At 46.9% G+C, this 27,759-nt stretch overlaps 1 protein-coding gene across 3 annotated transcripts; it reads left to right on the forward strand.

The window, feature by feature from the left end:
* The first annotated feature begins 341 nt into the window (after positions 1-341).
* On the forward strand, positions 342-27,759 carry B4galt4 (beta-1,4-galactosyltransferase 4). Of its 3 annotated transcripts, none has more exons than XM_057766137.1 (8): positions 342-375; positions 6,484-6,555; positions 9,463-9,857; positions 10,793-11,025; positions 14,485-14,672; positions 20,799-20,921; positions 23,999-24,103; positions 26,846-27,759. In XM_057766137.1, exons 3-8 carry the CDS (start codon positions 9,608-9,610, stop codon positions 26,976-26,978), a joined length of 1,032 nt encoding a protein of 343 aa, XP_057622120.1. In that variant the 5' UTR covers positions 342-375; positions 6,484-6,555; positions 9,463-9,607; the 3' UTR covers positions 26,979-27,759. The 3 variants fall into 3 exon arrangements, with proteins under 3 accessions (XP_057622120.1, XP_057622118.1, XP_057622119.1); XM_057766135.1 differs by lacking the exon at positions 342-375 and adding an exon at positions 579-701; XM_057766136.1 differs by lacking the exon at positions 342-375 and adding an exon at positions 582-634.

Here is a 27,759-nt window from a genome sequence, read left to right on the forward strand (position 1 = left end):
CCAGATTAGTTATGAATTCAGACCAATGCAAAATTACTTAAAACATTATTAAGGGCGAAGGCTTTGCTTTTGTTTTTATTTTGGTACGCGATTTCTGGGTTCTCAAGCGTGAACTTTGTAGATGACAATGTCGCCTAGTAATGTCATGCAAAATAAACACGTAACTGCGGAGGTCTGGATTCTAGGATGTGGCCTAAGGCCAAACTTCACTCTGTTGCCCAGAGAAGCGAAAGGGTTGCACATTCCTGCGAGTCCAAAGCGTCGTTTTCCTGTTCTGTAAAGCAGAGGGTTTCGATCTCTTTCCCAGGTTCCGGTGACGTCCCCGTGGATGGAACGTGAGAAGCGCCAGGGGCCTAGCTCGCAAGTCGCAGAAAGGTCTGTGATCCCCAAAGGCTGAGTTGTGCATCCCTTCTTTTTTTCAAGCCCCTGCAGCGCGTTGTGGGGCTGGCGCGGCCGGCCGGTGGCGCCAAGTCTCTGGAGAACCGGACAGACCCGCCTCCCGATGGCATTGTGTGCGAGGCGGAGCCGGGGCTGTAGGGCCGCCTCCTGGCGGCGCAATCCACGAGGGACATCCCCGGGGCTGCTCCTCACCACCTCCCCTTCCCCGGGCGGCCTCACGGTGGCCGCGTCCGGGGTGAGTAAGCCGGGCTGGAGCTCCGCGGCTGCGCGCTCACAGCGGTCATCGCCCGGCTGCGGGCCTGGTGGGTCGACGGGATGGGGCCGGGCGGGTGCGGAGTCTGCGCGATCAGGCCTCGGTGCGGCTGTCCCACGTCCCGCAGCGCGTGTGGCCGGCGGGCTGGGGGCCTGCAGAGGCCCACCCCGGCGGAGCTCCGGCTCCGGCTCGGGTGCCGGCGTCTCAGCGCCCAGGGAAGTGGGGGGTGGGGGGGAGAGATGTTGCGCGCAGCCGGGAGATGCAGGGCGCATCCGCAGCGTCCCGCGTCCTGGTGCTGGCGTCTCCAGGCTCCTCCACCTGGAAAGGGCCCATCCCGGTGGGTCCGGGCTAGACAGGGTTTCACCTGGGGAGATGACACAGCGGAGCTGTACTTCCGTGCCCGTGAGGGCCGTGAGCGCTGAGTGTCCTCAGCAGGAGGTTGTCATAGGGGATTTGAAGGACTTCAGACACACCTGCGGCCAGTGGGGCACCTGATCCCGCTTGGGTCTGTGGATCCGTATCTCTTGATGGTCTGGGCTTTTCTTAGATAAGGGTGATTAACTGATGGTTTGGGGTTCGGGTTTTGAAGGGTGAGGGTTATAAGTACCCAGCAAAGGCCTTTGGGGGTGATAATTAGGACTCCAAGGGTGCCTGTGGTTGCAAGGTGTAGAGAGGTGGACAGTCATGAGCACAGGAAGCTGCCTTGGCTCTGCCTGTCTCCCCACTGGTTTGGTGATGAAAGAGCAGAAAGAAGGTAATTTGAGAGTTAGAAAAGGCCTCTCTCTGTCTCATTTTAAAAACAATGAGCTGGTGTGTGTGTGTGTGTGTGTGTGTGTGTGTGTAAAGAATCTTCCTAGGATGTAAGAAACTCAAGGAATCTCAGCCGTGGTTCAGGTTGAGCAAGTGAAATTCAAGATAGGGTGTGGAAGGCTGCTCCAGCACCCTGCTGGAGAGTGCCAGCAGGGAAAGACACAGTGTTTTGTTGGTGTTTTCTTTCCTTCCTTTTTTTTTTTTTTAAAGTTAATTTTAAAGAACAGGTTTGGGCTTTGTGGACACGGAAAACTCCATAAGATAGCACAGGCGCTTGTGTATCTGACTATATTTGAAAGAAGTCCACAGTTTTGAGGGCTAAAACCATCTATAAAAGAATGGCTGGTCATGCTGAAAGGCTTGAGGAAGAGTAGGCAGGGAGGGCCATAACAGCAACTCTGTTAATTACGTTTTATGTGCCACTTGAGGTAAGTCCTTAGTACCTTCTCTAAGCTGGACTAGTAATGGTATGTGCTTTATCCAGAGGTGAGTGCAAATGCCTTGGAAGCCAACCATCAAATGTCTCCGTGAAGACCTTTTCTCCACAGTGGGGACATCCAAAGCAAGTTAAGTTACTCTTGGCCTGGAGCTAGCGGATACAGTCCATACTGGCCTGGGACTTGGGGCAATCCTCCCGCTCCAGTTTTTCAGGATTATATTATAGCCATGAACCAGAACAGAACAACTAAGCCATGAACCACAGGTGACTCCTAGTTATTCTGGCCTTTTTTTTTCTTTTAATCATCCATGAACAATGGTATGTGTCAGAATCACCCAGGTTCCTGTTTAAAATACAAATTTCTTGGCTCCACCCCAGACTATTAAAACAAAACCTTTGGGTGTGGACCCAGAAATAGGTATTTTAAGAAGAGTACACAGGGTTATGGTGCTCTGGCTAGTTCTGAAGTTCACTGATGGTGTGTGTGTGTGTGTGTGTGTGTGTAGATAAAGGTTTGGAGGGCATATTTAGAATAGGTTCTCTTAAAATTTACACAGTCAAGTTGCCGCCAACTTTGTGTAACTGAATGTTACTGTTTCTTGTCTATAATAATGTCATTTTAAACTTTTAGACTATTTTAATGGACAATTAGTTATTTTTACCATAAAGCAGCAGCATTGTTTTTGGTAATGAGCCACCTCATAACCCTGGATTAGAAATACAACTTTCTCCTGACCTGTAATGACAGCAGAAGGTGCACCTTTTTAAAACTTTGTTCTTTTTTCATAGATAACACCGAAGTTTCCCCCTCCCCACTCTTCCCGGTCCCTCCCCCACTTCCCTGCCCCCCCAGCAACTCCTCCTGTTTCTTTCTCTTAAACAAATAAAAACAAACAAACAAACAGGCCTCCCAAGGATATCCACCCAGCTTAGCCTAACAAGTTACAGTAAGACTGGGCACAAACCCTCATATCAGAGCTGGACAAGGCCACCTAGTAGGAGGAAAAGGGTCCCAAGTGTAGGCAAGAGAGTCAGAGACACACCCCCAGCCCCACCCCCACTGTGGGAATCCCAATAACAGCAAGCTACACAGCCATAAGGTATATGCAGAGGCCCTCGTTCAGAGCCATACAGGATCCATGTTTATCACTTCGGGCACTGGGAGTCCTGCTTAGTTGATTCTGTGACCCATGTTCTATGATCAGAAGGTGGACTCTACTGACCCCCACTACAGAATTCTCAGAGAGCTGAACATGACATAGAAACACTCCATGCGCTTCTCCTGAAAACTCCAGCCAAAAACTCTTGTGACTTCTGCAAACATACAATACATGAAACAACCTCAGTCATTTGTTGGGCTTTCTTCATGTTTCCTGGCAACTGTTATAAAATGCATAAAATGGGTGTTGCAGAGCTGCAGGCATGTCCTTGAAGGGGTAGTGCATCCTTGCCCCTTCCTGCTCCTCTTACCGTTGTCTTCAGGGTAAGAACCTTTGCTTCCTACAGGCCTCCTACCATGACGTGTTGCCTCGCCACAGCCTGTAAACAATGAGGCCAGCTGACCATGGGCTGAAACACATCAAACTGCGAGTCAAAATAGTTCTTTTCTAACATGGTTTTCTCAAGAATGTGCACTATTGGACAGAAAGCTAAGAGGAGCTCACACAGTACACAGAAGGGGTGGGCTGAGTCACAGCCTCTCCCTCCTGAATAGAGGGGAGGAAGTAGCAGGCACAATCCAGAGCTGCTTTAGAAAGGTAAATTGAAGGGCAAGCCTTTTCTACTGTCCAACTTCCCTAAGATGCTTTGTATGTGTTTAGTCCTTCCCCTTTCCTGTTAGTCTTTATTTTCCATGCTCACCTCTCTCTTTTTCTCTCCCTCGCTCTTCCTCCCTCCCTCCTCTTTTCCCTCCCTCTCTCCCGCTCTCTCCCTGTCTGTCTGTTGTCTCTTTCTGTCTCTCTGTCTGGTTTTTCAAGACAGGATTTCTCTGCATAGCCTGGCTGTCTTGGAAATCACTCTGTAGACCAGGCTGGACTCAAACTTAGAGTTCTGCCTGCCTCTGCCTCCTGAGTGGTGGGATTAAAGGTGTGCGGCACCACCACCCAGCTTCTTTCTCTTTTTAAATATGGCATCTCTTTCTTCAATAGGCTTTGTTTATGTTATGTCCGTATTCATATAGCGTATTTTAGAAAGTTATGTGTTAGGTTGATTTGAGACATCAGGAATACACAGAGTTGGGAATCTTTTTGAGAATTCAGTTAATTGGGGCTCTACTCAGGTTCTGACTTTATGATTTTTTAGAACATTTTATAATACTTTAATTTTAGATTGCTTAAAAATTTTGAAAATGATAAAGTTCATCTAGCTTCTTCAAATGAGTAACCCCCTTTACACAGCCACAAAACCTCTTATCAATACTACCTAGATTTCATTTCTCAGTCCTGTTGATGGCCTTTATCTGTCAATACAATCAACAGGTGTGCAAGGTCAGCAGATCTCACCTGGTAATGTTAGTTCCTCTGTACAGTTCCTGCTTGTGGATAGCTCTTGGCGGAGAGTCTTTACAGCTAAGCAGAAGACAAAACTGTTCACCCTCAAATTCCCATCCATTAATTGGTGAAACTGGACAGAAGCAATGATGCCTGTAGTATTTGCTTAGTGGTGACGTTTTTCCTCCTGGGTCCTAAATTGGAAATTTCCTATGAGAAAGAGCTACCTTTGTCTCCAGTCCCTTTTTTTTTTATTTGGTCACTTCTATCAGTATATATACACAAGGAAATTAATTTTATTCTGTATGCTATAAAACAGGACCAGAGTAAAAATATTATTAAATGCTTCCAGTTTGGGAGTTGAAGTGACTTAAATTTTTAAAGCTTCTTTGTTTATTTATTTAGTGTGTGTGTGTGTGTGTGTGTGTGTGTGAGTCACCTGTGCACATGTGTGCAGGTCAGAGGACAACTTGTGGGAGTGGGTTCTATCCTACCATGTGCGTTCTAGAGACCTTGGCAACAGGTTCCCTTGCCTGGCAAGCCATCTTTCTGACTCCTACGTGGTAATGGTTATTTGTCATTTCTGTCCCATTCTTACTTCAAAGGTGTCATAGGCGTCAGGACAGTGATCGCCCAGAAGCTCCCTAGGAGTTTGTACTCGAGCCCTAAGGAAAGTGGGAAAGTCTGTATAGTAGTCAGTTCCTGGGAGCTCTGATGGAATACCAGCCACCGGCTTTTCCTCTGTGCAGCCCCAGAGAGTCTGAAGCAGCAAGTATCTGGGGCTACGTGCCCACTCACACACCCTGTCTGTGAGATACTGAGATGCTGACTGTACTGTTCACCAGCTGCTGAATGCCACCACATCCTCTGTCTGGTGTATGAGCACTTAGTGCATAAATGTGGTTCCCACATATCTGCACTGGAGGCACGAAGATGGTGTATTGCTAAGAGATCTCCCAAGAATGGATGTTTATGTCATGTTGCTATTGGTTATAGCTTATCTTCCTTATTAGATGATGATTATTATTATTATTTTGGTTTTTCGAGACAGGGTTTCTCTGTAGCTTTGGATCATGTCCTGGAGCTAGCTCTTGTAGACCAGGCTGGCCTCAAACTCAGAGATCCACCTACCTCTGCCTCCTGAGTGCTGGGATTAAAGGGGTGCGCCACATTGCCCAGCTAGATTATTTTCATCATTATGGAAAGTTTAAAAAACACAGGGGTAGAAACACAGTTAACCTAGAAACATAGGTTAGTATCACTTACCTATCTCAATGTTTTACCAATCTTTTTCATGTATGGACTCTTCTTTGGAGTGGCAAACATACTTGAAAAACAAATTGCAGACATTTAAGGAAAATACTGAACTAAATAATGCTTCCCTTTCTGACTTGCACAGTCTAAGCCTGTGCTTAAAAGTGCCAGATGCTCAGAGCACAGTTGTTACCTTGAGGGAAGAGAAAATAAAACCCTAGGGCAGATTTCTAGAAAGGAAAGGTGGGTGAGGCCTGCCCTAAAATAATGCCTTGATGTCTGAATTGGCTTTCTGCAGATTCCCCCGTCATTTTCCATATAAATATCTTGATTAAATACAAGAAGGGCTCCAGGAAGAGGGAGGGTCTCACAGTTAAAGAATAGTACAAAGAAGTCTGATAGTGCCTTCCTGAGCACCACCCGGAATTACCTGCCCCAGGGATAATTTTCTTTTGAAATGTCATCATGTTTCTAATCATAAAAGTATTCTATACTCATGGGAAGAAAAGTGGAAATTATTAACCCAAAGTGTCTGTACTTCAGCTGGTGTATGATTCTGATTATCTCGGTTAATATTCTGATACCACATGAGTCACGGTGGTAGAGAGCAAATACTTGCAGCTCTGGAAATATGGCAGGTGTTTGGGCGTGCCTTCTCATTAAATTCTTACGATGTCATTATGGAGTGAGCGTGCTCTGAGCTCCCACGTTTTCCATGAGCTGGGGAAACGTGGAGGGAGCTTGTTGCCAAGCCTCTGGTCACTTAGCTGGGGTAGCAACTCTCTCTTGAACACAGAGAGGTGTTCTGATGCTTTCATCTCTCTTGTTTTTCACCACAGAAACGAGGACTTTTGCCTTTGAACTTTCTTCTGTTTCATCAGTTTTATGGAGGACACTTAGGCTTATGAGGGGTAAGTGATTGTTTTTAGCTGGGCCAGAGTTAGTATTGATAAATGATGGGATGGAGATCTAATTGCTAAGGAAGCGTTGGTCACACTCTCAGCTTTGAGGATGGGTGTCTTGTCTTTGAACAGATTTGTTATACTGCAGTTCGGGAATGTTGGTTTATCATTGTTCATAGCTCCTCAGTTCTCAGGGAGAGTTCTTGAAACTTTAAGGCCAGCGAGATGGCTCATGATCAAGACTCCTGCTCCTCCAGAGGGACTCACATTTCGTTCCTAGCACCCACACTGGGCAGCTCAACAGCTGCCTGTGACGCCAGCTGCAGGGGACAGGATACTCTTTTCTGGCCTCTGCTGGGATCTGCACTCACACATGCATACCCGTATGCAGACAGATGCATAATTACACATAAAATCTTTAAGAAATATATAGAGCAATTTTAGGTTCACAGAAATTGAACTGAAGGTATGAAGTTTTCGAACTTCTCCCCCCACCCCTGTAGGTTATTTCTTTGTTTGTTTGTTTTTTCAACTCAGGGTTTCTCTGTGTAGCCCTGGCTGTCCTGGAATTTGCTCTGCAGACCAGAATGGCCTGGAACTCACAGAGATCTGCCTGCCTCTGTCTCTCAAGTGCTTAAATGATTAAATTCATGTGCCACCACCACCCAGCCAGGTTTGAAATTGCTTTAAGTCAAGCCTCCCCCACACCCTGCAAATGAGAGTCCTACACCAGTGGTTTAAAAAAAAAAAAAAAAACCCCTTCCTGCTTCTTTTTTTTTTTTTCTTTTTTTCCATCTCGCTGCTTATGCTGCATTTTGTGACCATAGGCTCCTTGAATTCCGTGGGCGTTTCCAGGCACTGTCCCCATAAATAGCTTTAGAAAAGCAGTGTTCAGAGGCCAGATTTACAATAGGTTTTTATGAAGCACGATTACCAGTCGCCACATTGAAGTTTCCCCAAAGTGAAGTTCCCAAGTCCACGAGAGGTTGTCTCACTGGCCCAGAGTCCTGATGACTTCCTGCCAGCTGAAGGGAAGAGAGCAGGCCTCCAGGCAGGCATTTGAACTCGTCCCAGGAGAGGGACAGGAAGATGGAGGAGAGTTAGAGGGCCACCAGAGACTTCTGTCGAGTGTGTTGGGCCTATCCAGGCATGAGGGAAGAAACAAAGCGTCTGCCTGAGGGTTATGACTGATGAGCACGGACTCACACGCAGCTCTGCCCTCTAACCAGGTGTGCGGTCCTGGGCAGGTCAGCTGTCCTTTGTGAGCGACTTTAGTGGGTCAAGGTGCTTATGACGAGCCTGATGCCTCAATCTCACCCCAGGGCAGTTACATCATGGGCAAACCACATGCCGAGATGCGAGAACAGCAGATCCACAAGCTGTCCTCTAACCTCTGTGCTTGTGCCCCGCCCCATACAGAAGTGTAATTTTACAAACAAGTAGACTAAAATTCTTATCTCACAGGAAGTTGTTTGTCTATTGTCCCCATTTTCCTTATGTGTTGACGCCTTAGTTCCCAATGTGATGGTGCTTGAAGGTGGGGCACAGGTACCTTTGCCCTTTGGGACATTTAGGTTAAGGTGCGGTTGTGAAGGTTCAGCCTTCATGTTGGAGTTAATAGTCATATATAAAGAGCAAGAGATATGAAATTTGGATTTTAATGTCTGTCTCTCTGTCTCTGTCTCTCTCTGTGTGTGTGTTTTCATACACATCTACCAAGGAAAAGCTACTGGGGATATAACCAGTACCAGGGGCTCTAAGAAGAGACTGACCATAGTGGACCACAATCTGAGATTTCCAGAAAGATCCCAGAAGTGGCACAGCTCAAGTCCCGCTATTTTATTGTAACAGCCAAGCAGGGTGATACCGACAGGCTGGAATCTGTGCAGCTGCATAAGAACAGGCCCGCACAGAACCCCAGGTCACCCCACAGACAGGTCTCTCAGCGTACACAGGGAGCCGTAGTTGACGTCAGGGAGGGCTCCATCCAGCTCTGATGGGCATCTCAGAGTGGGTGGCATACACACTTAGTGTATGTATGCATTTCCTCTTTCTTTCTTATCACTTAAGATTTAACCAGGAACCTTTCCTTGTTGGTTCTTACTTAGAGCTGTCGGTTTGGCTATGGAAATTATCCTAAGTCTGGCTTGAGGAATAATGTGACTTTGATGGCACAGAGAGGATGTGGGGGTGCTGTAAGGTGTACCCCACAAGTCCTCAGCAAGTATCCTTACCATCTAGTGAATTTATCAGTATTGGTGGTGGAGCCTAAGTACCCTGAAGAGCTGGATTTTTGTTAGTAACTAATAGCCTAGCTCCTTGTAGAGGTGAATTTGTATCGTCCCACCTCATGGTCTTGAAGTATGAAATCAGGACAACTTATCACCTATGAAACACACCATTGGTACAGTGGTGGTCCAGGAGGCTGCCAGTACATCTGCTCACGGGCCATCTCTGGCCTCTTTCAGGTAGCAGGGAGAGGAATGGTCACTCTCTGGTGGCCACTTGAGTGTGTGCAGGAGGCTGGTCAGGACTTTGTAAGCTAGTCCAGCCCTGCAGGAAGGTAGATGTTATCTAGGTGGGTATCATTTTACCCCCACTTTCCAGATAAGGAAGTAAGGCTCATTAAAGTGGCCGGGCATAGATCTCATGGCTGATAGGTGGTAGAACTGTGTTTTCTGTCTGAACCCGAAGTCCCCGATCTTTACTTGTTTTTCTCATAGATTGTTGACATCTTCTGTTTGGGTCCCCTTGTGTTTCTTATCCCATCCTACCTCTTTCGGGACTTTGCCCTGGGCTAGCATCTCGCTGAGACTGCAACTCAACTGGGATTGGGTTTCTAATGTGTACTGAGGTCTTTCATTTTAGGACCGGATTTCCACCCCAAACAACACTTCCTTTGTGATTGCCTTTCAGTGGTTTCTGAACTAGAACCGCTGGGCCATGGCAGACATCAGCTTCTAGGTTGTCAGCACGTTCTCAGTCGGATGGGAAAAGTATAATTCGGAACTTCTTCACTCCAGCTGAAGCAGAGACACACATTACCCACAAAAAAAGAGCCATGGGCTGCAACTCGCCGTGCCTCCTCCCCTACAGACTACGTCTGCTGTTGTTCTTTACCCTGTGCCTGACTGTGGTTGGATGGGCCACCAGCAACTACTTCGTGGGTCCCATTCAAGTGATCCCCAAGGCAAAGGACTTCATGGCTAGTTTCCACAAGGTCATTCCTTTGGGGAAGGAAGAAACTCTGGCCCATGATGTCATGGAAAAAGCAGAACTTGGCAACTGCCCTTCTGTGTCTCCAAACCTTAGTAAGTATCTGCCCCAGCCCCAGGAAATCTCAGCTCCCCGTGTGCTCCACCTGCTGTGTTGGTCACAGTGTGGTGCTTATCTGTTAGTGTCTCTGTCTCTGGAGAGACAGTAAGCAAGCAGCGTGTAACTGGGTACCCTGTTCTAGCTGTGTAGTAGAGCTGCTCTCCCAGACAGACATTTCTGGCTCCCTGTGTGTACCAAGAGAGTGGTCTGTAGGGTGACCTGGGGCTCTGCAGACCTGTTCTTAGCCTGGTGTGGAAACTGCAATCCCTTTCTCTTAGCATGCCTCAGGCTGTGGAGAGAGGCCGCACGTACAGCTTGTAAGCAGCTTGTCCATGGTTTATGGGGTCTTAAAAGGGGGTGTAAGGAACAGGGAAGGTTATCTTAGTTCCTAAGCAGAATTAGGTCTCCTTCCCCTACTTGTCAGAATAGCCTTTGACTTCAGGTCAGAAAATGGGGGTTAGTTACTTCAGCCTGGTATCTGAAGCCTTGCCCAGGATCGATTACCACAGTCTTGAGTTTCACTGGCAGATGCTGTGTTAGCTGGAAATGTCTGCCCTGGTGCCGTTCTGGGAGAGGAGGTGTGGAGTATATGTCGCCGTCACCCTGGCTAGGGAGTCTGGTGGGCTTCAGCGCCTTCCTAGTGCCTTGTCTGCAGGGAGCTAAGCATGGGAGGGGGCATAGGGCAAAAGTAGGAAAAGAGCCCTGTGAGGGAATCGGAGTCTATAGAATGTTCCTGGCTTTTCTGTTCCATCCTTCTTTGGTGGAGGAGCTACTCAGCCCTTTCTGATCTTCAGTGAGCAGTATGGTATCTCAGAGGCCAAGTTGCTCGCCCAGGCACAGGAAGAGCCAACCCTTCATCCGAACCAGCCGTGTGAACCCTAGAGCCCCATGCCATGGCCCCTCTTATGACAGTGCCTCATGTTGATTGCAGGAGGCCAGAGCAAGCTCATTTTTAAACCAGACCTCACTTTGGAGGAAGTAGAGGCAGAGAACCCCAGAGTGTCCGGAGGCCGGTGTCGTCCGGAGGGATGTAAGGCCTTGCAGCGGGTGGCCATCCTCATTCCCCACCGGAACAGAGAGAAGCATCTGATATACCTGCTGGAGCACCTGCACCCCTTCCTGCAAAGGCAGCAGCTGGACTATGGCATCTACATCATCCACCAGGTGAGCGCGGGCCTTTGCTGGGCCCTGTCCTCTGCAGAGGCAGCCACATGTCTGTCTGCTTTGGGTGAAAGGATCATTCTCGAAAGGAGAGTGCTCTTCCCTCACCTTGAGAGAGCAGAGGAAATTCTGATCCCAAACGTGGAGCCACCGACCAAACTCTGTGAAGTGTTTCTATCCTAAAATGTACCTCGGGAGGAAGCCTGTTTTTGCAAGCTCTCCCATGTTAGCCAGCACTAGCCCATCCACACCCCTGAGCTCTCCTGTCTCCTGGTCCTTCTGGGTTTGCCGTGCCACACCATGTGGGGTTGGGCTTCTGCCTGTTGTTACGGAGTGTGACTGTGCAGGAGAGATCGCATGAGTGATGTCGCGGAGTGCCAGTTCTGTGGCTTTCTAATTGCCCCGGCCTTTAACTCCACCACCATTTATCATGCCAAACAGACGAGGTTTACTTTTATTTTCTTGACTTACTCGTTTGGCTTCCAGAAGCAGTTAGTAGGAACGGCACATAACCTACTGTAGGCTGACTCGGAAGAGTTCAGCTCTGAGGTCGGTCGGTGGTGGGTGACTAAAGATACCTCTATTTGGTATTGAAGTTTATTAAAGGAAAAATAGAGCATCAGTTTAAACATTGGTGTCTAATCTTTTTGCTATCATCCTGGGCCATTAAAATCATGCCCCATTAGATTCTTATAAACTCATGAGAGTATGGACAAAAATCATTAGCTGCTTGCTTAATACTGGATGTAGCTGGTAACACCAATTTTGGGTAGAACCGACAGCTCAGTTCTCCGTGTATACTTGGAGAGACTTGATAACCAGGGGCTTATCTAGTATGTCTGTGTCTGGTTTTTCAGACTTGAAATAAAACTTTAGAGTTTATTTTTAAGATTTATGTTTATTTTTATGTATGTGAGTGTTTGCCTACATGCATGTAAGTATATCATGTGCATGACTGGTACCCATCAAGGTCAGAGGAGGCTGTTGGGTTCTCTGGAACTGGAATTACAGATGGCTGTGAGCCGTCAGGTGGGTGTTGGGAGCCAAAACCATTATCCTCTGCAAAGCAGCAATTGTTCTTAACCGCGGAGCCATCTCTGTAGCTCCTGCAGCTCCTTGTTTGTGGTTTGTTCTTTGAACAGGGGCTTATGTCTCCCAGACTTGCCTGAAACACAGCCAAGGATGATTGATCTTCAATTTCTCATCTTCCTGCCTCTGCTTCTCAAATACTGGGACTGTAGGCAGGCATCACCACACCCAGTTCCTCTGGTGCTGGAGGTTGAACTCAGGGACTTATGGGTGCTGATAAGCATTCTACCAACTGAGCTAAATCTCCAGCCCACTTATTTTGCTTTGGAATTAATTTTGTTTTTAACATCATTGGTCAAAACGATGATTTATTGAGTCTGAGTTCCTGCACAGAATGGGTACCTACCAAAATATGGCACTATTTTTAGTTTGTTTTCAAAAGTTACTGTGTGTGTGTGTGTGTGCTTGTGTGTGCTTGTGTGTGCTTGTGCATGGCAACACAAGTTGTTTGTCTTCTTCCACCTCGTGGAGTCATGGTCTCTCTTACTGCTCCTGCTGTTGACACTCCAGGGTAGCTTCCCTGAGAGCTTCCAGGCCGTTCTGTTTCTGCCTTCTGCCTTGTCGCAGGAGCTGGGCTTGTGGGAGTTTGCATCTCATATGACTTTTCTTTTCTTTAGTTGGGTTAGTCATTGGCTGGCTACTCCCACAAGCTCTTCACCACCTGCACTGCAGCACATCTTGCAGGCAGGACCAATTGTAGGTTGAAGGTTTTGTGGCTGGGTTGGTGTCCCAATCCTTCCACTTGCGTGGTTACAGAATCATCCCGCTTTTTATGTGAGTTCTGTGGATTGAACTCAGGTTGTTAGGCATATGTGGCAGTCACCCAAGCTTCCTTTTTTTCCCTGCTCCTCTTGATGCACCTTCTCCTACCTCTCTGCTCCCCCTCCCTCCCCCAGAGTGGCCAGGCTAGCCTGATGAAACCGCCATCCTCTTGCCTCTGCTCTGCCTCTAAGCACTGAGATCATAAGTCTGTGCCACTACCCCTGGCTAGGTTCCGTATCACTTGTATAAAGAGAAGCTCTTCACTCTGTTACTCTTTAGGAAAGTGTTGTGATAACATCTAAAATTGCTTGTAACCTTGTTATGATTAGTTGTCAAATCAGACTTCATTTTTACATTCAGTTTGTGTTGAACACAGCAATACTGAGAAGTCCTCGGGTCGTATTGCATGTCAAGTATTGATGACACTACAGGTCGAGTTTCTTGAGGTCCCTCTGCAAGGCCACTGAGGAACAGCCTCTGCCATTGGTGTTGTAAGGAGAGTTTTTCTTAAGTCATTTCCAAGAAAGTTTTAAGTAGCTTAAAGTATTAGCAGCAGCCTTCTCTGTTGTTAGGTCACAGTTTCTTGATCCCTGTTGGCAAGCTCTTCGCCTCGTCTCTTGGAAGTTCAGTGTCAGTGAGTAAGGTTAGCTGGGGATCAGCTGAGAGCTGACAGGGAAGCCGTGACACTAATCGACGTAGCAGGTTCCTTCAAGAGGTTTTGTAGTTTTATAGGGAATTAGTAAAGACTCTTTAGCGATTGCGTTTAGAACACTTGACATGGCTCTAGCATCTTAATACATTTGAGGGCCCAGTTAGTGTAGCTTTATTTTTATTTGTGTTTTTAAACTACATTAATTTCTGTGCTAAAATACCACATAAAATGTATCATCTCAGGTTTTTCAGTCTTTTAAAAACCGTCTTGTTACCGTTTAAGTGCGCTCATCTGTAGTATCAAGTGTGCAGGGTGGGGTGTGGGAAGACTCAGCAGTGGAGAGCACATCATGCTCTGGCAGAGGACCAGTCTGGGTCTTCACACTCACTCCCGGCCACTCGCGACTGCTGTAACTTAGGCTCTAGGGGACCCGACGCCTTATGAACCTTAACAGGCACTTATTGTATTCGTGTGGCATATTCTCACATGGGTAGACACACACACACACACAATGAAAAATAAAATAATCTTTTAAAAACGAATATTTTTCTGATCTGGTATGATGGTTCATATTGTTATCTCAGCATTTGGGATTCTGAGGCAGGAGGATTGCTGTGAGTTTCAGGCCAGCTTAATATACAGAAGGAGGAATATTTCAAAAATGAAAACAAAGAGAATATACTGCCATGTAACCTACCTACTTTTTAGTCTTTCTAAGCAAACTATTCTCCATTTTCACTTTGCCAGAGTCAAGGGGATGCTTTTAAATTACAGACTATAACTACGTGTGGAACACAAAACTAAAACTGTTCTCTGTTATCATTGCGTCTGTTAGATCCTAGTGTGTGTCGTCCTGTGAAGGAACAAGGGCAATGTACCACTCTGAAATGGGTGTGAGGGGGAGGACATCGGAGAGCTTATCTCTGGAGCGCTTTCATTTTTATTTCCATCCTCAATAGACTGGAAGTAAGAAGTTTAATCGAGCCAAGCTCCTGAATGTGGGCTATCTGGAAGCTCTCAAGGAGGAAAACTGGGACTGCTTCATATTCCACGACGTGGATTTGGTGCCGGAGAATGACTTCAACCTTTACACGTGTGGCGATCAGCCCAAGCACCTGGTGGTTGGCAGGAACAGCACTGGCTACAGGTGAGGCCACTCTGGCTGTGCAGGGTGTTCCGCTGTGATCAAGGCTGTAATGTGTCCAGAGTGAGTGAGGAAAGCTGGGGGGGAGGGGGGGACACGACCCGTTTTCCCTTAGTGTGCCGAACAGCAATGAAAAGATGAAATAAGGAAGCAAAAAGGCCTCCCACAACCTTGGCAAGAAGCACAAAGAGAAAGGAAAGGAGAATGTAATCCAAGTATAGCAAATCGTTGTGGCCTCACCCTGCAGGATCTGTGGCAGGACGTTATCTCTTTTTAGGATTGCTTGCCAGAGTTCTAGGGAAAGGTGGGGTGCACCTTAATAGTCTTCTTGGAACCAGGATATCCAGGACAAACCTATTTCCTTCAAAGCCACCGTGGGAAAACGCCACCAGCCCTTCATCCCTCTCTATTTCTGTCCCCAGGAGAGGAACACATGGTTTTAATTGCATTTTATACCAGCTCCTAGTCAAATATAACAAAGGGAAATAGGGATTGAGATAACTTCTGGTAAATTAAACTGATAGGATGTGCACTTCCCTGTGCCTTCCTCCAAGTCCTGCCGTTCATGTGTACGGTTATGGCACTAGGCTAGGTGCCAAGACGTCGGGATAAAGAGGCAGCCTGAGTGCTGATCTATGGAGACCGGAAGTGCCTATGGAGATGCATTAATCTGCAAACACAGCTGAAAGCACTTAAGTTAGGGAGGGGGAGGAAGTCAGTAGGAAGCTAAACTAAACTGTGAGGTAGGCAGAGAGGGAGGAGACTCTGCCAGAGCATAGAGAGTGCTAAGGGAAACTGAGTCCCTTCACATCTTCCTCGGTCTTTGCTTCCATGTTGCTTCTGCAGTATAGGTCTCTCACTTTGGACTACTTAAGAGAATTCATTTGTAACTCTCATGAGAATGTCTGTCAGGGTAGGAGTGTAACTCACACCTGCCTCCTACTTATGAGGTCTGATGTGGGATTCCCCTCTGTGTGCTGTGAATACCATAGGTGAATAAAGAAACTGCCTTGGCCTGTTGATAGGGCAGAACTTAGGTAGGCGGGAGGCGGGGGGAACTAAACTGAATGTTGGGAGAAAGGAGATGGGGTCAGGGAGAAGCCATGTTGCCCCACTGGATACAGACGATGGGAACTTTACCTGGTAAACCACAACCATGTGACAATATATAGATTACTAGAAATGGGTTAAATTAAGACGTAAGAGTTAGCCAATAAGAAGCTAGAGCTGATGGGCCAAGCAGTGATTTAAATAATATAGTTTCTGCTGAGCAGCTGGGAACTAACAAGTGGCCTCTTATAACAGAGGTCCCTGTGATGAAGCAAAGTTGAGCCCACCGGAGTTTACCCCGAGGAGCAACTGTTTACTAGGCTTATTTATAGAGCGTGGGTGAGGAGCTGCTGGCGGGAGGATGTTGACTTTACTAACGCAGCCTCTCTGCAAGGTCTACACCAATCATCGGGGGCAGCTTCTCTGTGCCCACATAGATGGTGGTCCATTGGGTTAACCTCCCCTAGCCTATGTAACTCAGCACCTCCCCAGACCTCAAGGCCGTCTGCAGTTAGGGCATTTCCTACACGTGGCTGGGAGGAGTAACTGGAAACAGAGGCAAGGGTCCAGTGATGCTCTCTCTTCCTCCTTATATACAGAAGTGTCAACAGTCCATACAGCCAATTGGGATCGACTCTTTAACTCTGAGCCTTAAGCTTCCCATTCCTTCTGACAAAATTTAAGGACAGGCCTTGGACTGATTGTATCATTGTGCTAACCTGCCATCAGTGGGCAGAGACGATTGCCCATTCCTGCTGGGAACTGATTTTGACTTACACTTTGGTGTCACCAACATGGATTCCATCAAATGCTGTGCACGCTAAGAGACAGGCTATGCCTGAATCTTGCAGCTTAACTTATCCTTACAATTGACCAGACATTGCTGCTATTCCCAGACACTCCACAAGCCTTTGTCTCCCTTACTTAATTGAATATGCTTATCTTTTGATATAAATGCAAGCTCCAAGGAAAATTGTGAACCTTTTTTAGAAACTGAAAATTGTGCCGACCGGAGTATGTGTGTGTGTGCACATATGTGCACGCATGTTGATGGAGTTAAACAGAAGGCCCTTGCAGTATGCAAATTCTCCACAACTGAGTTACACTAGCCCTGTGCATCCTAGCTTCATCTGTTCAAAATTAGAGTTTATATTCTTAAGTAAATTTTATTGCTTTAATTTTTTATGTCTTCTTGTATCCATTATTCCATCATACAGATTTTTTTTGTTTGTTTGTTTTTGTTTTTCCTAGAAAAAGTAGGCCTTCTCTCTCCCTAACTTTGCTATCCTGGGCAAAATTCTGCCGGCGGCTGGTGAGTTCAGTTACAAGCACTCAGTCTGTATCACTGTGTCATGGAGCCTCAGTCAGCTCAGGCTTCTTCACTGGCCCCTTTTGACCATAGCAGGCATCTTCCAGTAACTCGCCCAAATGGCAAACACAAGGGAAAGCGAAGGATACCAGCTATATGCTTTCCAGGACTTTTAGGAAACACGGAGTTGCTCCTTTGGCCACATACAAGTGAGTCTACAAGAAGGATGATATTGTAGACATCAAGGGAATAGAAACTGTTCAAAAACGAATGTCCCTTAAGTGTTATAATGGCAAAACTGGAAGAGTCTACAACATGACCCGGGATGCTTTGGGCATCATTGCAAGCAGGCAAGTTAAGGGCAAGATTCTTACTGAGAGAATTAACGTGTGGATTGAGCACATCAAGCTTCCCCAGAGCCGAGACAGCTTCCTGAAGCAGGGGAAGGGGAAAGGAAGCAAAAGAGAAGAAGGACACCTGGGCTCAGCTGCGGCACCAGCCTGCTCCACCCAGAGCCTCACACTCTGTGAGGATGGACTGGAAAGGGCCTGAGCTGCGGGAGCCCATTCCATGTGGACTCATAGCTTAATGTACAAGAGGGCATAAACGGCCTGGACAGTGGAAATGAAGCAAACAACAAGAAATATTTTCACTTGCCACACCTTCGGCGTGATGAAGTTAAAGGAACTTACCCAAGTATTTCAGCCTCATGGTGAATTTTACTGCCAAGAATTCCCCTGAACCCACCCTCTTTCTCCAAGGACTCCACTGTAACTGTTTGACATTTTCCTCCTTCTGGGGACCTAACAGCCCTTTAAAACACGTGTGTAAACTCACCTGAGGGCCTGTTAAAATACATCCTTTTCCAGAAAAGGGACCAAACGCAAAAGTCAGCAAACGCAGAGCCGTCTGCTGACAGCAGTGGTGAGAGCAGTTCTTAGTTTTCTCTGGAGGCACCCGCTGCTCCTCCACACACAGCTGCTCCTCCACAGAGGCACCTGCTGCTCCTCCACAGCACAGCTGCTCCTCCACAGAGGCACTCGCTGCTCCTCCACACACAGCTGCTCCTCCACAGAGGCACCTGCTGCTCCTCCACACACAGCTGCTCCTCCACAGAGGCACCTGCTGCTCCTCCACACACAGCTGCTCCTCCACAGAGGCACCTGCTGCTCCTCCACAGCACAGCTGCTCCTCCACAGAGGCACCTGCTGCTCCTCCACACACAGCTGCTCCTCCACAGAGGCACCTGCTGCTCCTCCACACACAGCTGCTCCTCCACAGAGGCACCCGCTGCTCCTCCACACACAGCTGGTCCCACCCGCTGCTCCTCCACACTCAGCTGCTCCTCCACACACAGCCGGTCCCAGGAGCTCCGGTCTCGGTGCTCCTTAGCTCCTCAGCATCCGCTGCTCCTCCACAGCACAGCTGGTCCCAGGTGCTGTGGTCTCGGTGCTCCTTAGCTTCTGCTCGTCCTCATCGATTCTCACCACCAGATCCCACCTTTTCTGCAGATCCGGGTCCTTCCAGGCTCTGCTCCTTGCTGTGGCCGTGATTTCTTTCTAAGAACCCTGGCATTGTTCAGTTCTGAACTCTAGGAGGGAATAGCGTTGCTGGCACTGTGCCCTCAGCCATCATGGTGGTGGTATTGGCAGTCCCCTCTAGGGCCTGCATACTGGGCCTCTCATGGAGACTGCTCTTTGGTGCATGAAAGGTTGTGTGGAACTAATATTTCTTATTCTTTTTTTAAAAAATTATTTATTTCTTTACCTAAGGTGTATTGGTGTTTTGCCTGCTTGTATGTCTGTGTGAGGGTGTCGGATCCCTTGGAACTGGAGTTACAGACAGATGTGAGTTGTCATGTGGGTCCTGGGAATTTAACTCAGAACCTCTGGAACCTCTTAACCATTGCGCCTTCTCTCTAGTCCCCGGGGCTGATATTTTTATCCACAGGGTCCAGGTGTAGCTGCTACTTTTGGTAGTTAAGAGCCTCTTCCCTATTAACTAGAGTCTGGTAACCTTGGACATAAGTCACTGTTAGAAAATGACAGTAATTGCCGTGTTCTAAATATTTTATTTTTTAATTGGTTTTAGGTTTGAATTTCCCAGAATTTTAGGTGCACAAATGTAATTGTGATAGTCAGTCTTGGTTGTCAAACTTGATTAGACTGAGAAGTGCCAATGAGTTAGTTGGGTGTACCTCAGGGGTGCATATAAGGACATCTCTAGAGACAGTTAGGCCTAAGGGCTCTGAGCTAATCAGTGGTTTAGCTGATGGGTTTGTGGTCTGATAGCATTAATGGAAAGAGATGGTGGGGTCTACTCGGAGGAAGTAGGTCACTTGAAGTGTGTTCTTGGGAGTGGATTTTATCCCGCTCCCCTTCCTCATGTTTGTGTCTTGACTGTCATGAAGTGAGTGGCTTCTCCTCTGGCCATACTTTTCCCATCATGAAATTCTCACTTGCCACACGCCTGGAAGCAATGGAGCCAGCTTGCCATGGATTGGAGCTACGAGACAGAATAAAAATTTCCCACAGACATTTGCCATGATTATAATGTTTCTATAATGGCATGCCTAGCGTTTGCACTAGGACTGTAGAAACTCCTCAGCCTCAGAGAAGCCTTGGGGATGCCGCTTGTTAGGTGGGAGAGGTCTACAGTGGATTTGGTTTTTATTCATGTCTGGGAGACATCAGTATGCCGTTGGCCCCAGCCATTTAGAACTGAAGTTGGCTGAGGTTAGAAATCCTCCATGTGGTCCTATGGTCCCATGGACTCCCTCCACCTGCAGTTATGTGGAGGGGTAGCCTCATCTCAGCTTGTTGATGTCACTGGAATGCAGAAGAGTCCTTGTGTCCTGGAGGATTCGTGATGTATCTCTCATCCTTCCCCTGGGCTTTTAGCTGCTGCTCTCCTGTGTCAGTCTTAACAGCAGTTCCACCCATGCTCAGGTCTTCTTGTTCATTCTTGTTTTCCGTGATTTCTGCTACTCTGGGATCCTCAAGTGCTCACAACTGCTGAGTTATCTGTAGCCACAAGTGTCTCGTGAGCTTGGACCCAGTGTCCTTTGCTTGTTGGCAAAAGGCCCAGGAGCATCTCAGATTCAGCCTAAGAATAATTCATCACCTTTCCCTCAGAACTTAATTACTTTCTCCGTACTCACTTTTCATCAAAGGCACTGCATTCCCTAGAGTTGCTCAAGCCAAGGTTCAGGGCAGTGGGTGGGTTGTTGACTTTGGTAGGAAACACTGCAAGATGGAGATTTGCAGAGTGAGCACACTCGTAGCATGGCCTGGAACTGTCTGTCTCCTGATCCACACTGCTTCACTCCCAAGAGAGAAAGAGGTGAAAAAAAATTTATGATGACACTCATTCATGCTGAGCATGGATGTGACTCAGAATCCTCCACCTGTTTCCCTTAGCAGCTGCTACCATTTGTTGGATTGGCATATGGGATGAAATCTCTACTGACATTTGAGCAGGTATCCTTACAGGTCTCCGGATACCAGTGTTATCAATATCAGGGATGTGGGGGTCACTTTGCTTAGTGGGGTCATCTTGCTCAGTGATACCAATAACAGATCGAATGCCCGGAGAACAGGGAGGTAGACATGAGAAAAGACTAAATGAATGGAATGGGTGGAGGTGCATTCTCAAGTGTTCCTGGAGTACCATTCCCAGAGCCGGCGAGTGCTGTAGTGTCTGTGGGAACAGAGGGTTCTTGTGCTAAATGCTAAATGTCACCACCTTTCTCTCTTCCTCTTTTGCTGCAGGTTACGCTACAATAAATATTTTGGGGGTGTTACTGCCCTCAGCAGAGAACAGTTTTTCAAGGTGAATGGATTCTCTAACAACTACTGGGGATGGGGAGGCGAAGACGATGACCTCAGACTCAGGTGAACAGCAGAGAAGGGAGCCTGCATGGGGCTCTGCTCTCCGTGATGACTCTGGGAACCTGTGCTTGTGTGTAGCTCCTGTGAATCCAGGCCAGCAAGTCATAGGGCTGCAGAGCTGGGCTGAAAGGGAGGGCCGGGTATGGGAGGAAGGCAGAATGACCTACATTGTAATTGTCACTGGAAGCCTAGAAACCAAGGAGGATGGTCTCTTGCTGAGTGTGAGGTGCAGAGGTGTTGGTGGGGGCCTTGGGTTCCACTAGTGAATGAGAAGGCCCAAACTTAAGGTTGTCTGTAAGGCTGCCCCTCTGAGAATGGCCTGAGTCTTGTGCTTTCCTCAGACCCCCAGAACCCTGACACTGTTGCCAGCATGTGGAGCAGAGTGCTGTCTTCTCAAAGGAGGGGACATACGCCCAAAGAAGGCAAGGGTGTCCTTTAGCTATGCGCTGTGGGAGCTACCGAGTTGGAAGGCTCACTCTGGGCTGCTGGTGTTAACTCCTGGATCCCTTCAGACAGCTCTCTGCTCTAGAGGACCGAGAGAAACTCCCCAGGATGCCTGGCCTCATTTAGTTCCCACCTCCCTCCCCTCCCTCCCTCCCTCCCTCCCTCCCTCCCTCCCTCCCTCCCTTCCTTCTTTTTTTTTTTTTTTTTTTTTTTTTTCTGTGACTTGAAAGTTAAAGGCGTTCCCATTACTCAGAAATTACTGTTCAAAAGCCTATGGCCCATATGTCAGAGTTCTTAGCATCACAGGGGACCTTTTCCTCTTCCCATCCCCACTGCCTCTTGGAGAGTATGTTCTCAGCTGTAGTTCTGAATTAATAGACATGTGACTAGCAAATTCCCACTGGGCTGGTGGGAAGGAGCTAAGGCCTCATGCTGGTTAGTCTTGTTCCCAGTGGGCAGGGAGCCTTTGCCATGTTTCTGAAAAGGGAGATTTTCCTACATAAGGGCTCCCTGTCATCCAGCCCCTCAGCAGCCACGATCCACAGACTGTTGGATTCAGGGTAGGGACAGAATGGGTTAGAGGGAGCCAGCTCTCTTTTCTCCCCTAGGTCCCTTTCCCCACCTGGCTGGAAAGAACAGTAGACTGTTGCTATGGCTATAGACGCTTGCTGTCTCATTTCCTGCTGTTCCTCATTTGTAAGGGAGAGGGAACCCCTCAGTTTTGGTTTCCTTTGATGTCAGCAGTGGTAGGTTTGCCGCCTTCAGCAGCCTCAGGGTTCTCTTCAGAGATCTCTGCTTGCTGTAGAAAAGAGCTTCAGGACAAGTCAGTAGAAAGCAGAATTGGAATTTATTTAAAGGTGTTCTTAATATAGATTAGGTGCAGGTGTTCATAAATAGAGGATTTTTGGGGGAAAGAATAAGACACACCCATGTGTAGGTGTGGGCTTCTCTAGGGGAAATTGTCTCACGTGTGCAAGCACATGCACACAAATGCACACATCTTTGATCCTGTGCACTTCTGGATTGTTTAAAGGGTATAAATTACAAGGCTTAAGAATTTTTTTAATTTTTATTTTGTATACATGAGTGTTTTGTTTGCGCAGGCATGTCTGTGCACCATGTACATGCAGTGCCTGTGGAGGCCAGAAGAGGGCGTTGGAATCTGCCTGGGACTGGAGACAGGTGTGAGGGTTATGTGGGTGCTGAGGATTGAACTCAGGTCCTCTGGAAGGGCCACTGGTACTCTTAACCACTGAGCCATCTTTCCACTCCCACAACAAGGTTTAAAGATTACATAGCACTTAATGCTTGAGTAGAGTTTAAAAATCTATGAGCTGACTTGCTTATTTCTCTCCCAGAATTTCCTTTTGTGAATGAAATTGGAATGTGGTTTCAGGAGGTGGGTTATTTAGATTTAGGGATGAGAGAGGCCTGCTACCATGGGAAAACTCAAGGGTATAAACATTCTGGCCCAGGCAGACACTGTTGTTTTTAGCATTGAAGTTTGAGGTGTCTAGGAAAACCCTGCATTATCTTTGTAGACAGTGTTGGCCTTATCAGCAGCGCTGAAATTTCCTTTCTGCTTGCAGGAAAGGCAGCTAGATCCCAGGGTGAGGGGGTTCTTCCTCTTCCCATGTCCCTTTGCTTTTCTGTCCTTCTGTTCTGCCTTCATGGGAATATCATGGTCTGCAGAACAGATCTCCGTTCGTGCACTGGATACCCTAGGAAAGGCCGGATGTAACACCGGCTGAGATTTGCTAAGGTTGAGCACCGCATCTGTGCTCCTATAGAGTGCATTAGTCTGCAAAGCACATTGCAGGGAATCCTGTTACCTGAGCCTTTGAAATGCGTAGTCTATGCCACCAGCCTCACTTCTACGTAAGGCTGAGGTCTGGTGGGATGAGCTGACCAACACACTTGTCTGTTACAGAGCTGAGACTGAACCTCGGTTTGTGGCTTTAAAGATTATAGCTCTACACAGGCCTTCCTTTCCTTGTGACGAGACAGCATTGTAAATTAGAGTCTGACAGACTTGATGGTCTTGCCCTTTGGAATGCATTAAAATTAGCATTTTATCAGGTTTCCTCTTTTTAAAAACAATTAACTGTAGTTTCAACATTGGTGTTTCTCCACTAGAGAGTGCTAAATGTCATTTCTTTGTGTGTGAGGTAGGGTCTCACTTGCATTTCACATCAGCTTGGAACTCACTGTGTGGCTTAGGCTAGCCTCGGTTTCTCCCCGCACCTCCTGCCTCTGGCCAGCATCTCCACTCAGTCTGCTGGAGCTACAGGTATATGTCACCATTCGAAGCTGCTTTTAGTGTTTGGATGATCTTTTTCTAAAATAGGACACTGAAATTTTTGCGACGTGTTTTAGCAATCACATAGGGTTATAGGATGTACCGTTTGCTAATTCCTGCCTTTCAGGATGTGACTGCCAAGTGTCTGGTGGCACGTTGGTTTCAGATCACAGTGACTAGTCTCATCGTGGCTGTGAGAAGCATCACACTGTTTTCCAGCCACCTCTGTGTGTTTGTGCGTGTGTGAATTTTGTTTTTAATTGCAGGTAATTCTTTTTAAGTGTTCAGTGGTAAAGAGATGGGCTAGATCTCCAAATAAACCTTGTTATTTTTCTAGGGTTGAGCTCCACAAAATGAAAATCTCCCGGCCTGATCCCGATGTGGGCAAATACACTATGATCTTCCACACCAGAGACAAGGGCAACGAGGTGAATGTGGACCGGTAAGCTCTGGAGGCCCCACCTGGCTCCGGCTGGGTACTGAGTCTCTTGTGTGGCCAACACACCAGGCCGGACTGACCACATAAGCCCGTTCACCTTGTTAAAACCTTTTGATGAAGGAGCTTTTAAAGCAGAACCCAAATAAGGGAGAACAGAACATAAGCCCCTTATTTCTACGATCGTGAACTCCGGGCTTCTCTGCTTTGTCCCACTTTTTCCTTCTGGATTTTTCCTTCTGTCCTACTGGATTCTTTTTCATAGCATCTGTGTACGCATTTTCACATGCATCCTTAAAATATAAAAAGTCCTGTAAGAAGAACCATAGTACTGATATCATGCTTAAAATAAGACTAATGAGGTACTTCATTACGTCACCACATGTCCAATCATCTTTTAGGATTCCCTGATTGTCTAATAAGGACCTTTAAAAAAGAAAGCGTGTCGGTTTGTTCAGTGTGATAAATAAACAAGGTCCACGTTATTGTCAGGATGATCTCTTCGGCTTGAGTTCTCCTTGATTCTTTTTGGAGACAGCGTTTCACTGTTCACGTAGTCCCCTTTAGCCTCAAGTGACCCCAGCTGTCTCATCTCTGAGTACATATCCCCACTCCCTACCCTTTCTCTTTCTTGTTTTGCGGTTTATTGTTGAACATACCAGGCTGCATATCCAATAGATTCAAAATCACTCCATTTATGAAGTTTTGATAATTATCACCTGGAGATTTGATGTGTTCTTGTGACCTCTGCTTTATTATATTATTATTTTATTTTCATTTTTTGGTGTCAGGATTGTTCCGTGACATGGGCATTGACAGCCTGATCTGTTCATTTTGAGATATCTCATCCATCTGGTGACTTTGTTTTTAGCACCTGTTGTTCATCACTTAAATCAAGGGTTGCAAAGCTGTGATATCCTGATTCTACCATCCCATCTTCATTTATTAAATCTCCTTACAGAGAAGGACATAGTCTCATTAGCTGTTTGAGTACCTTGGGGTATAGTTTCTATGCACAGGGCAGCCCGAAGGGCGAGAGCCCTGTACTGATGAGTCGTTTTCCAGAACACTAACCTGGTACCCTGAGCATCCTTCAAATTGTAGTTCATGTTCCGGATAAGAAAGTCCTCTTGAGCCGGGCGGTGGTGGTGCACGCCTTTAATCCCAGCACTCGGGAGGCAGAGGCAGGCGGATCTCTGTGAGTTCGAGGCCAGCCTGGTCTACAGAGCGAGTTCCAGGACAGGCTCCAAAGCTACAGAGAAACCCTGTCTTGAAAAACAAAACAAAAAAACAAAAAAACACAAAAAAAAAAACAACAAAAAAGAGAAAATCCTCTTGACTCTGTCCAGGTGGAGCATTCCAAGCTGGCTCCCAAGTCCTGAGGATGTAGCCACTACCATCTTTGGAGCTTCCTGCTCTGGGCTCTGGACAGGGGTGATGGCCTACTTGGCCCTGTTCTGTCCTGCCCAGCTCTGGCCCTTTCACGGAGGAACTTTGGCAGATAAACACAGCTTTGATGGAAAAATTTATGTTTTTTATTCTGAGTCTTTTCCCTTTGATGAAAAGCTGTGTTCAAGCATTTTTTGCCCTCTTATTAGTTCTGCATGTTAAAATGGTGTTAAATAGTCTTTTAGCTCTTTTGTTACAGGCGACAGTTTCTAAAGAATAAACTTTTCTGTCATTCCAGTCTTTATCAGTCAATAACTGTGCATTTTTGTGTTTGTTATTTAATATTTATAAGAGAATACTTACAAATTGCCTGGCAAGCATGAGACATCTTGATACCCAGGCAGACCCCTTAGGTATGTCCGTGTGGCCTCTCTAAACCCATATCCTCTTCTTCACACTCACCGCTGACCTAGGTGACATTTTGCTGAACTTTGTGATAGTTATTTGTCGTACTGCTAATTCTTTGGGCTGTTTCTTAGTTTACAGAAATTAGTTTTGCATGATTTCAACTGTGTGCCAGTGAATCCTACTGTATTTGTTCCTCCTTTGACGTCATACAGCTCAGCATTGTGCCTCTGCTCTCCACCCATGTTGTCGTTGTCACGGCTGAGCTCCTAGAGAACAATTCAGTGCTCACTTCTCTACCCCATTGCTCCATTCCAGCCACAGGAGTGGGTTATCCTTCCTCAAATGCGCGCTGTTCTTTTGTCGGTCCATGCCCCTTGCCCAAGTGGTCTGGTAGTCTTTTCTTCAGAGAATCCTACCTCTCCTTTTTCACTTTGTGAATGTCATGTCTTTAGGCTTCAGTGAAACTGGCCTTCTCGATGTCCCTCCCTAGACTTTCATGAAATAAGGTGCCCCTTAATCTATCCTCCTGCGCATATGCACGCACACACTAGTTTTGAGACTCGGATGACAGCTATGCACCCTCCTGTCTATAGACAGCTTTCTTCTTGCAGTAGTGGAATGAGCAGAGATCCCTTGATGCTCAGCCAAGAACCTGTTCCCTTTTCTATCAGTGGTTCCGGTAACCCCTTTGCCCTATAGCTGGGAGCGCATTAGAGGCAATGTCCTCTATTGGTCCAGGGCCCGGTGTAGAGGTTAATCCACAAATACTGTCTATTGAGTGAGGAAAACACTTTTTTTTTTTTTTTTTTGTGATGGGAACTCAACAGGAATGGTAAATTGTAAAACTACTTGTGCTATACTTTGGAGCAGGACAAAAAGCAGTGGAGATGCATGCTGCCTTCTCTCTTTCTCTCTCTTTTTAATCATTCTCATTTGCTCTTTTTATCTTAGGATGAAGCTGTTAAACCAGATGTCACGAGTCTGGAAAACAGATGGCTTATCAAGTTGTTCTTACAGATTACTCTCTGTGGAACACAATCCTTTATATATCAACGTCACAGTGGACTTCTGGACTGATGTGTGACCTGGATCTTTGGATGGAGTTCAGGAGAAGTGAGACTTCCATAGTAGCGCACACTAAGGACTCACTCCAGATAATTATTAGGCCGGATTTTTCCATTTTGTGTTTTCTCAGTCGCGTTCTTGGTCATGGAGAATGTAGAGCCATTATGACAAGACAGCTTTCCTAGTTGTTCTGATCCTGGCAGTGAAACGTAACACACATACTTGACGGACTAAAGATAAAAGGATGCAATGAAGGCAACCTGGGAGCCGTGTCCTTGAAGGATCGACTCCAGCAAAGCATCAGGGGATTAAAGAGTGGGGAACAAAATCCCCGTGTCCTAGAGAGCCAGAACTGCTAGGCCCAAGATAGAAAGGTACTAAGATGTGTTTCTGTCACGCATGTATCCTATGTGGCCATCTGAGAAGCTGTGGATGCCGGATGAGAAGAAGGCCATAGAAGAGCAGAGCAAAGTCAAGAATCAGACGCCACGAACCTGGCAATGAAGAGGTGATGAAGGGGGAGTGTGGCATGAACTGGCAGCAGTGACTGCTGCCCCCAGTCCTCCATGCTGTTTGCTTCCTCATCGGAAACACCTTCCAGCCTGTGACCACCCGACCTTGAATGTACCCAGTCTCTTCAGAGGCACTTGCCAGCAAGAGCCCACCAGAGAACACTCTCTCCTAGTTTTTAAAGCATTTTTTATAAAATGATTTTGTACATGTAGGATATGAATGAACAGTTTATAAGCTGCATCATGACTGATAATACATCTCTAGAGTACCTCTGTAGTAAAACATGA

Source organism: Chionomys nivalis, chromosome 3 (genome assembly GCF_950005125.1).
Source record: "Chionomys nivalis chromosome 3, mChiNiv1.1, whole genome shotgun sequence".
Lineage (NCBI taxonomy): Eukaryota > Metazoa > Chordata > Mammalia > Rodentia > Cricetidae > Chionomys > Chionomys nivalis.

Excerpts from the sequence above, each read along its gene's own strand:
- B4galt4 (XM_057766137.1), top strand. The coding sequence starts at position 9,608 with ATGGGCTGCAACTCGCCGTGCCTCCTCCCCTACAGACTACGTCTGCTG. Across the intron at positions 9,858-10,792 it reads TTCTGTGTCTCCAAACCTTA|GAGGCCAGAGCAAGCTCATT; the intron begins GTAAGTATCTGC and ends TGTTGATTGCAG. Across the intron at positions 20,922-23,998 it reads GACGATGACCTCAGACTCAG|GGTTGAGCTCCACAAAATGA; the intron begins GTGAACAGCAGA and ends TTATTTTTCTAG.